Source organism: Petaurus breviceps, unplaced genomic scaffold (assembly GCF_028583685.1).
Source record: "Petaurus breviceps papuanus isolate PSGF00001 unplaced genomic scaffold, PetGlider_PUasm1.0 87918, whole genome shotgun sequence".
In the NCBI taxonomy this organism is placed as follows: Eukaryota; Metazoa; Chordata; class Mammalia; order Diprotodontia; family Petauridae; genus Petaurus; species Petaurus breviceps.
In genome coordinates, this window is record NW_027186880.1 from 2144 (window position 1) to 13011 (window position 10868).

Sequence of the window (10868 nt, forward strand, 5' to 3'; positions counted from 1 at the left end):
CTCTCTCTCTCTCTCTCTCTCTCTCTCTCTCTCTCTCTCTCTCTCTCGTCTGCCCCCAACTTTCTCTTCTTCCCTCCCCTCCTCTCTCTTTCCATTCCATATGGGATCTGGGGGATGTCACCTTCTTGGTGGTTTTCCCCAAGCCCCAGGACGCCCCCATTTTCTGCTGTCCTGTCCCCTTTCAAAAGGAGGAGCTCTTGAGTCCCTCATGGTCCATGGGGCTCCTCTGTGAGTCTGATGGGGGTGACCTCCCCTCCCTCACCCCAGTCCTTGTTACAGGAACTGGGGTGGGAGGGTTGGTTCTGGGCCAGGGTGCCCCCTCTTTCCCCCGACTACGTGAGGGGCTGGGGCCGCCGGGTGCGCTTGGTCCGGCGGGTTGGTGCTGATCCCACAAACTCAAACTGCTTTTGCCTTTCCCCGTGGTTGGGGAACTGCAGCTGACCCTGGTAGAGACGTTTAATGAAGTGGGCCTCCCGCTGGTTCTGCCGGCTGCGGGAGGCCTGCCTGGGACGGCCTTGGCGGGTGAAAGCCATGAACCAGCCCTCATGGCGGGCGTTCTGGAAGGCTGTGTAGTTATTCTCCAGCACAATCTCTGTAAACACGCAGTCTTTGCTCTTCCCGCTGGGCTGAGGGAGGAGGAAAAGAGGGGTTCTGGGTGGGGTTCCCAGTGAAGTTAGTTATATCTCTAGAGGGATGCCATGGGTGCAGCCCTTTGGAAACTCTGCCTTTAGCCCCCACAGCCTAGCGATTATTCCAGCCGCCTTTGTGGAGTGTGTTCTTAGAAATGGGGTAAGAAGGAGAGGGGAGCCATCACCCACTGATTTCCAACAGGGAGGTTGTTGTGGGGGTTCAGAGGATCCTTTTGAAGTTTTAAGTTCCTTCCCTACAGTCTTGCTGTACTTAGTCAATACAGATTGTCCCCTTGAATATTCCTGCAGCTTTTGGGCAGGGGTAGGCTAGCATCTTGGGCCCAGCACTCAGAAGGATGCAATGAAAGACACTTTTTAAAAATATGTTTTTTTTAAGAAGATGCACATGTTTTAAATGCCAGAAAATTATATATAAGATAGCACTTAGCTGTTCATTTTTATAATCATTTTAAGTCCTGGGTGTTAAAAGGAAAGTACAGAAAGGACCTAATATCCAGATCTTGTCTAGTTTACACATGCAGATACTTAATCATATCCTTTCTTTACCCTCCATCACTCACCTCACAGAACCCATATAGTAGATACTCAATAAAGACAATTTATTAACACTAGGGGAGATATATAAACATAGGGCCTCTCTTTGGAACCACTCTCAGACGGGTGGGGGAGATAAGTTTACTTAGTGAGACTCAGGGAAGGGATGGGATTGCTCATTTAAGGGTCCAAAGGAGAAACAAGAGGGTGGTCAAAAGTAAAGTGGGAATTGGAGAAAGATGGAATAACAGGTGTTCATGGATCCCTACCTCCTGCTGTTCCCAGGGCCATGCACACCAAGGTGTGCTGACCCCAGGTGGCCAGCAGAGGGAGGAGGGATGCCATAGAGGATCCACTCCAACCTTGCCCATCCCACCCTGCACAGACACCTGTGTCATAAAACTCAGTTTTCACTCCCACCCATGAACCCTTTTTCCCACCAAGGCCTCACCTTCCCAATGAGTTTTCCCCTCTTGCTCATGCAGATGTATTTCTCACTTTCAGCCCCCTTGATGCGAACCCGGCTGCCAAATGTATCTGTCTCCACTATGAGCTTGGCTGTTTTGGAGGTTGGGGTTTAGGTTGGAGGTGCAGAGAAGAAGGGAGGGAGAGAGAGAGAGATCCGTCCATCGGGGCTGCCGGCCTGGGCCCTCCACCCCTCATAGTGCAATGGGCAGGGAGGAGGGAAGCAACTACTTTCGAGGAAGCTAGATTTGGGCAAGTATTTATCTATCTTTGTTTTTCATTACATGATCGGCCACAACCCCAGAGCCAGGTTCACTCTCCCCAACCACCCCCATCCCTTCTCAGTGTGAGTATTTAATCCCTTCCAGCTCACCCTCAGCAGAGGTCATTGTTACCCAAATGACATTTGGTATATCCCTTGTCAAGATTGAGGAGGCCGGGGTAGGGCTGGGGAAAAATGGATTGGGTCTCACCAAACTTGTTGCCGTCCTCAGCAGTGGCGGAGATGCGGCGCCCAGTGACCTGAACATGCTTGCCGCTGGTCCGGCTGTAGAGCTGGTATTCTCGAATCTGCCGCCGGCTCAGCTGGTCAGTCATGGCACCCTGGTCCCTCACATACTGGTTAAAATTAGGAGACGCGTGATTCTCCCCCTTTGCAATTACCAAGGGAAAAATAGTGTCAATTTGCTTTGGGCAACACCACTACTGGCCCACCCCAAAGGAGAAGGGGTAAAGGGTGAGGTTGGTCTTGGTGGGGACAAGAAGGTAAAGGGTGGAGCAGGAACTCTGAGGAACATGTAAGCATGTGCTCAAAAGCCTGAGAAAGGGAAGAACAGAAGATTCCATGCTCCATACGTTCCATTCAGTGGTTGACCAAGGACACTACACCCTCTCTTCTCTCATTTCTATTCTTTCTAGGGTTGGAGGGGGGAAATCTAACTTAACCTCTTCATTTTTTAGACAAGTAAATATGGGCCCAGAGAAGGTAAATGATTTGCCTAAAGTCACGCAGTGAATTAATGTTAGAACTGGGAATAGAGCTCAGGTCTCCTGCCTCCCACTTTCCATGGCTACAAAGGGAATATTACTTCTAGGTCCCTGCTCCTGGCAGCTTCTGTCAAGCCACATGGAGGTAGAGAGATGGAGAATGGGAAAACAAATGAAAGAAAGAGAAAAGATATAATTCAGATATGGGAATGGAGGTAGAGTTGAGAACCGGGAATCAGCAGATTTAGCCCTATCTACCATGAAGATGAAACTCCTCTCCTCCCTCCTCTCCCACATAACATCCATTAATAGAAATTAAGCTTGTTACATGCTTCGAAATCCCTGGCAAGGGGTAGGAAAAATCAACAGAGCGGATCCTGGTGGGCCTTATGAGGGTCTCTTCGTCTTCTAACCAAGCCATTGGGATATTTTAAACTAGGGGATGTTAACTTAGGATTCATGGGCTCCCAAAAAGATCTGTAAATAGAGGGTCCACTAACTTGGATGGAAAAAACAATTACATCTTTATTTTCAGTAACCTCTAAGTAAAATCTAGCATTTTCAATTATTTGAAAGTATTATTCTTAGGAGTTCATAGGCTTCACCAGACTGCCACAGGGGCATACTCCCCAAAAAGGTTAAGAACCTCTATTTTAAACAATCATCTGTAGAAGGAGGTGCGTTTCTAAAGAGCTGACCTGGGTATCCTGAAACATGGCTGGTCCACTTGACTTCAGTCTCCTGTGAGCTGGTCTCTATTCACTGAACTTGGCAAAGGTCCTGTTGCTACCCTAGACTTTAGGGTCTAGGTGCCCTGTTGGTTTGGAAGGAGGAGCAGCAGCAGCCAAAGAATGTTGCCAACTCCAATTGCCTTCGCTGCTCCCACCTATGTGCAGATATTTGGGGCCACAAAGTTACCACTACTTGACCCTCTCTCACAGCTGGAGGCTGGCCAGGGGTACTGCCTTGCTACTTCTGGACAGCTGGAGCCCAGGGAGGGACATGGGCATGTGGAAATTGGGGGTGGGGGGAGTTGTGAAAGGTAAAAGCATGAATGTAGTACGGCTTGAGTTCATTTCCTGCTTGGGACTGTTTGTATGACCAAGGGCAAGTACCTTCTCTTTGGGTCTCCATTTACTTATTTAGAAAATGATGTTAACATCTGTGTATGTATATATATACACATATATGAAGAACACTTGTCTTCCTATCTCTTCCCTGTTCTGTAAGTCATCTTCCACTGTGTTCTTGGTCCATTTATTTGCTGGCTCTTGTTTTAAATGCATGTGTGTATGTATGTACATATATATACACATTCTATATATATTTATATAGACATAAACTCCCAAGTTTTATATATAAATATCTATCAAAATTCCCAAGGCAAAGCATTTTCCCTCCCTCTTCAAGGTACCCAAACATGGCTTTTCCCCAAATTCCATCTGCCCTCCTCCCACCTAGATTTGGGTTCTGGTAAGCTTGGCTCAGCTGTGTTCCAACATCCTCTCTGCTCAGTTTCCTGACTTTAGCTAATCCTCTAGAGGCAGCATAGTATCAAGAATTTGCCTTGGAGCTGGGTTCAAGTCCCACCCCTGACTCATACTGACTCAGACCCTGGACAAGTGACTTTACTCTAGACAGCTCTCTAGAATATGTTACCTAGACGATGCCTACTTGCACTGGTAAAAGAAGTTTCCTTACCCAGAATCCCCCATTGCCAGCAAAGTCACAGCTCCAGCGCCTATGCTCTCCCCCTCCTCTTCCCCTTTCCCCCATTTTGCCCTAATCCCAATCATTTGTATAGAGTCACTGAGAGAGGAACAATCTCTTGGAAGGCCCTCTTCGATCTTCTATTTGGGAATTTGTCAAAGGGAGGCTGAGGAATAATGCTATTTCCTGAGGCTCAGGTCACCCCTCTTCTCTTCCTCAATTTGCTTCTGCCCCTGGGCTAGTACCTAACAGCAAGTACTTCTTAGTTCTAACCCTGCCAACCCCAACTCCTCACTGCTGCTCTCACAGCAATCTCCACCCTGCCAGGTCGACCAGGTAAATGACCAGGAGGCCACCAGGGCAACGAGAAAACTCAGCACTCCTGTTCTATGAGAACTGAGGCTGACTGTCTGGGATCAGGCCCTGGCTTAGGGCTGGCCCCTTCTCCCTGAACCCCTCAAGCCTCCTGGCTCAGGTTCAGGTCCCTCCGCCCCTCTTGGCAGGCAGCCTTATTCTCCCTGTCCGTTCCAGGTCAGAAGCAGAGGGAGGGGCCATCAGCCCCAGCCCCCCCCACCCCCAGCCCTGCACAAAGGCAGCCCCACGCCCCCACGGCCCACAGCCCACAAACCGCTCTCCCCGTGGGACCTTGCCCAGCTCTTTAATGCCCCTGCTGTGGGGGGAACCTCCCCTTCTACCCGCCTCAGACAGCTGCTTGTCAGGCAGCCCCTCAAGCATGGCTATAGTCCGGCCTGCTTACCTCCCCCCACAGGGGGAGCGGGGGCACTTCAAGGGGGAAAAGGAGGGCTTTGCCACCTTCCCTTCCAACTGAATGGGGCCTCAGGCCGGGCAATAAACGCCCAGTCCCTCCGCACCATTGTGCTAATTCCCCTTCCAGAACAGGTTGGGTCCCACCCCCAGCCCCCCCTACAGTCAGGCCGAGGCTTTCTTCTCACTCTCCTTGGATGTGTGAAGCAAAAGGCCTGGAATGGGGTTGGAGCAAAAGGGGGAAAGAAAAAAAGGGGGGGGTTGTCTCTCTCTCCCACCCCCCCACTGCTTCAAAGGCAGCCCCTTTCCCTCTCCCAGAGAAAAGGCATTTACCTTCAAAAAAAGTCCCAACTGGATGTGAAGAGAAGCCCCCAGCCTCAGCCTTGGGAACGCTAGGCAGGCCAGCTCTCCGGCACGGTTCTGGACCAGTGCATTTTAATAGTTGCACTTTTATGGAGGATCACAAAAAAGGACCCAGCATCGAGAAGGGGTTGAAGCTTGGGGTGGGGGGAGGTGGAATAGGCAGGAGACCTATGGTCAGGCTAGAGGTGGTGGAGGTGGTGGTGGAGGTGATGGAGGGAGCATTTGTGTAAAACAATTCTGGATGCAGTCCCAACCAAACTGCTTTGGGTTTGATGCCTATTGCTCTGTGGGCCGAGAGTCCCTCAACCTGCCCTGGACATTTCATTGATGCCTCTCTCTAGGATAAGCAGGAACATGTTCCATTGGTGATATTGGCCCCGGGCCTACCTATGTCATATTCGGGGGGGGGGAGCCCACAAAATTGGTTTCCAAAATGAAAGCAATCTCCTTGGGCAGCTGTTGCAAAGGGGGCATCTTGCCACATTCATCTCCCCCCACCCCAGGCTTTTGCCTTTCTGTCTTGGATTCCCCTTAAAATTATGGAAGACTCAGATAAAGAAATGAGACAAAAAGAGGACGACAACTGAGGCAGGTGGGGTCAGGTGGAGGTAGAGAAGAGGAGAAATCAGGGGAACTCAAGAGGGACCGTCCTCCTTACCCTCCCTGTCCACTCCATCATGTTGCATGATATTAAACCATACAGCGTCCCCAGTTGGGTCAGATACCACATAATACTCTGCCATCCTCCCTTCCCCGCACAGAGCAGCCAGATTTGGGGTAAAGAAGAAAAAAAGATAGTGGGGAACTCTAGCCTACCTGGGTTTGGCAGCAGCAGAGGATCAGGAGCTGAAAACATCTGCATAGAGAAAGAAAACAAATCCAGGGTTTGGTTGCTGCTTACACAGACACAGACACACACACACACACACACACACACACACACACACACATACAAGCATCCTCCCATCTAGTCAGAGTGGGCAGCCCTGGAGTCCCGGTAAGATCAAACCTCCGTCAAGGCTGGAAATGGTAACAAAACTCAAGTCAGCACACATAGACTTACAGAGTGAGGTTTGCCAGGAGACAGGAGGCTCCCATCATTGGAGAGATTTCTTGGGGAGGATGCCCCCTCTCCCCCCAAAACTCAGTAGCAGATGTGGACAGCCCCTGAAGTAGAGTCCCAGAACAACCAAAGAGCTTCGAACCACAGGTCCTCAAGGGGGGGGGGGGGGGGAGAGGAGGAGAAGGAGAAGGAGGAGGAGGAAGGGGAGGAGGAGGAGGAGGGAGTCACAGGGAGAGCAGAGGTGTGATCTGTCCACCTTCCAGTCTCAGTGTGACTGCAAAACTCCAGACTTGGGGGTGGGGGTAAAAGAGGGAGGAGGAACTTAGGTGGGTGAGGGGGGCTTCTCTCTTTCTCTTTTTCTCATCTCTCTCTTTTCTGCCGGGCTATCCAGAGGTTGCAACCAGTAAAGCCTTCCTGGTAAGCAGGCTAGCCCCTTTAGCTTCCATCATTCTTGTCTTTCCCACGGATCCAGAATAGAGTCAACTCCTCCTTTTCCCCACATTGTGTCTCAGTCTCTCTGAACAGTAAGTTGAGGCTGAGTCAGGGACAGGGTGGGCATCTTCCCCCAACTTTTTTTACCCTGTGTGTGTGGAATCCTTTAAAACCTTTAAAGGAAGAAACTTTGGGGGGGGGTGAGTGTGGGGAGTGGGCATGGCTCTAAGCCAGTCACTTCTACGGCTTCCCTTGTCCCTGCCTCCCCTTCTCTCTCCCACTTCCACCAAGGTCTGCCCACAGGGGAGGAAGGGGTTAACTCTGGCCTGAGTGGCAGCAGGTGCTCCAATTTGGGTCTGGGGGTGGGGTCCTTAATGCCTTCTGGGTTTTGTGGCTGGGGTCAGTGCCACTACCTTGGGACAAGGACTTCTCCAGGGTCAGCTAGGAGTGGAGTTCAGAGGGAGAACTGGAGATAGAGTGGTGGCGGTTCCTGAGATAGTGGGGGTGGGCATAGGGCTGGTAACCTTTTCTTCTAAGCTAGCTGCGTGAGAGCCAACGACCACCTTCTTCAATGTCCCTTTGCAAGGTGACAGGATATTACTCCATTGGATGCTTTATTCTATTCCCTGTTGTACTGCTCTCTGGTTTGGTCCTTCTCCTTTTAGTAGCTCATTGAAGGCTTTTTTTGTATATTGTTCCCTGCATATTTTATATCGTGCCTAGTATAGAATAGATGCTCAGAAGATATTTGTTAAATTTTTTGAGATGATGGAAAATGGGGGCTAGGGAAACTTGATCGTCAACTTCTTGGAGCTGAATTTTAGCATAGTAATCCCAGTGACACCCAGCTATGTGAGTGTGTGTGTGAATGAGTATGTGTGAGTGTGTATGTGTGTCTGAGTTTATATGTGAGTGTGTATATGTCTAAGTGAGGGAAAGCCTCAGGGTTGGGGGAAGTTACCTTCATACTTGAACCCCAGGTTCAGGATATTTTTGCATCCTGTCTCCTGGGGTTCTTCCAAATTCAGCCAGAAAGGGCAGAGAGGAGGAAATGAATTTATTTATTTATGTGAGGTTGGGAAGAAGGAAGCTTTCTTTCACCTTTGGCATTCTCTCATCTCCTTGAAGCCCCAAAGCTGTCAGTAACATCCCTGCTTTACTATCTTAATAGGGAAGGCTGGAGGATCTTTCTAGTCATTTTTCCCTAGTCATGGAGTGTTTATGTATGTGCTTGCAATACCCAGGGAGTTTCTTAAAAATCACAGAAAAAGTTTTGAAGCTCAAAGGGCTTTTAGTCGGAATTCCTCATCTTACATCTCAGAGAAGCAAAGGTCACAGTTGTGACAGTTGGCTGTCAACAGATACTGAAACTCTGGTTTGAGTTCAGTGCTCTAAGGCTCACCAGTGACTTTCGAGAGCAGTATGGGGGAACACTGGACATAGGGTACAGGTACCATGAGCTTTGTCAGCTCCTGTCTGTGGTTTTTCCTGGCCTGGAGGATTAGTAGCTCAAATTCTCTGAGTATACAATACTATATTCCTTGTATACATTTCCTTCTCTCCCTGCTCCCTTTCTCTTCCCTTGAGGTGGGGAGAAGTTACTTTTCTTCACAGTGAACAGGAATGGGTGAGAAGAAATGAGGACTGAGAAGTCAGGATACTGATCAAGAAAATGGCAGGGTAGCAGTCCCTGCCTGTTTCTAGTCCATTCCCATTGACTGATCAGTTAGTGGGAGAGATCCAAGGTCTGTGAACCCATGGACAAGGCTCCTCTCCATGAAGGGGGTGCCCACAGCCAGTGCTTTGCCCTCTAGCCAACCCTGGGTCTCCACAATCTTCTCACCTTAGCTCATCTTTGAAGGGCTGTAGTCCTCCCTTCCCATCTCTACCCCGGGCTTGTCCTCCTTCCTCTTCTGTCCCTCCCATACACAAAGGTCAGGAAGAGTGGAAAGAAAGGTAGTGTGGCCCAGGTAATATTGTACAGTGGAAAGTACACAAGACTTGAAGTCAAGGGAAGGGGAGTGGAATGGAACAAACATTTGTGGAGCCCTTACTACATGCCAGTCACTGTGCTAAGTGCTTTTTACAAATATGATCTCATTACCACAGCCTTAGAGGACCAAGAAAGAGGAGAACGGGAACTGGGAGAAAAATAAAATAAAAGTAATTTTTTTTCTGGAACTCTGGCTTCTTGGACTATTTTCCCCTCTCTAATCGGTCACCCCATCTGGCTGGCTAGTCACAGGTTCAGGAAATAGGTGCAATTATCACCCCCATCTTGCAGATGAAGAAACTGAGCCCAAGATGTTACCTGACTTGCCCAGGGTCTTTCTACTTCCAGGCCCCAGCACTCTGTCCATTGTGTCACCCTCTGCCTCAGGGTATGTGGGTTCTACTTCTGGGTCTGCTATTCACTTTGTGATCTTGGGTAGCCCTTTATTAGGCTTCAGCACTATTCTGGGTGAACTTTAAAGCTTCTTGCAGCTCTACCCTCAGATTCTATGCTATAATGAAAATTTAAAAATATATAAATGCCCAGAAGACTACCTGTTTTGTCAGTGTTGCCTTACTTTTCCTCAATGTAGGGTTATGTTCATCCCCCCTGTATGAAGTGGGCAGAAGGGACAGATTCATTTACACTTGCAGGGGGGGCCGAGAGGTGACAGAAGTGAAAAGTGACCTTGGTATTGGTTAGTCTCTAGTGTCAAGTTCAACACCGCACCCCCCCCAGCAGGAGCTGTCTCACACCTACTTGTCCCCCCAACACAGAAGTTGAGAGATTTGCTAACAAGACTTCACTGTAACATCCATCCCCCATAGCCACAAAGTCTTCCTACTATCTCACACAGGACTCTCTGCTCAGACCCACCAAAAAATATCTGAGCTAAGAAAAGAGGGAAAAATCAAAGAAGCCACTCTTCAGTTCTCTGGCAATCCATTTTATGTTCAGTTCTTGACTTTCCCCTCCTCTGAACCCGAATCCCACCAGCCACAGAGAGATCAACCAGAGAACATGTATTCTCTATGAAGAAATCCAGACTCGGGAACTAGAACATCAGAGTTCTAGTCCCAGCTCAGCCACAGATTTAATACATATTTCTTGGACATTTTCCTATCCTGAGCCTGTTTCTTCATCACTGAAATGTAGGCTGATCATCCATCCCTTTCCTACTTCCTTCAAGGTGTTGTTATAAGAATCAAACTGGACAGTGCTTCAGCCACTATAGACCATTACATATCAGGTAATAAGGCAATCATCATCCCATAGTCACCCTCCCCCCCCCCCCCCCCACCGCAATTTTCCTTGTTGGTTTCTCACGTTGAAAGGGAATGCCAAGCACGTAGGTTCCAGCCCTTCTCCATACACCTAAGGACATCCCTTAAGTTTTTATCCAATCTTTCCCCCTACATACATCTCCCCACACACCTGGCCTGGTTATTGTATTCGGCTTTGCTTCCCAGCAATGGGGCCATGCAGCAAATCCTCACTCTGGCCAGCACCAAGACCAGGTCAATGGTGCACAATGGGGCCCCCATGGCTCCCTAATCCCCTATTGTGTCCCCCTATTCAGAACTGTTCTGGTTTGGAAAGGAGGGGGAGAAGCCTAGTTTAGCTGGGGCCCACTCTTTTACAAGTCTGCTTATGTCTGCATTCATAGGTACAGGGGCAAGGGTATAGGTGCGTTTCATGTGATACTTTAGTGGTTAGATTGAGAGGGTGGAGAGACCTCTCCAGCCCCTTTGCTTCAGTTTCTTCCTTGTCCAGAAATCTAGGTGTGAAATATAGGTGTCCCTGTGTGTAGGGATAAGTAGGAAAGTAGAACCTAAGATTTAACCTGGAAATTAAGCCTGGTTAAGAGAGAAACTCTTTCTTCTAACACAATTTTTATATTCTTGTC

General features: G+C 49.0%; 1 protein-coding gene across 2 annotated transcripts; it reads right to left on the reverse strand.

Annotated features, from left to right (window-relative positions):
- Positions 1–332: 332 nt before the first annotated feature.
- On the reverse strand, positions 333–6572 carry FGF17 (fibroblast growth factor 17). 2 transcript variants are annotated; one of them, XM_069107182.1, is made up of 5 exons: positions 6538–6572; positions 6291–6330; positions 2123–2267; positions 1636–1742; positions 333–626 (listed from the first exon to the last, which is right to left on the reverse strand). In XM_069107182.1, the coding sequence occupies exons 1-5, from the start codon at positions 6570–6572 to the stop codon at positions 333–335; spliced, it is 621 nt and encodes a 206-aa protein (XP_068963283.1). The 2 variants fall into 2 exon arrangements, with proteins under 2 accessions (XP_068963283.1, XP_068963282.1); XM_069107181.1 differs by having other exon boundaries at positions 2123–2300.
- Between the last annotated feature and the right edge of the window lie 4296 nt (positions 6573–10868).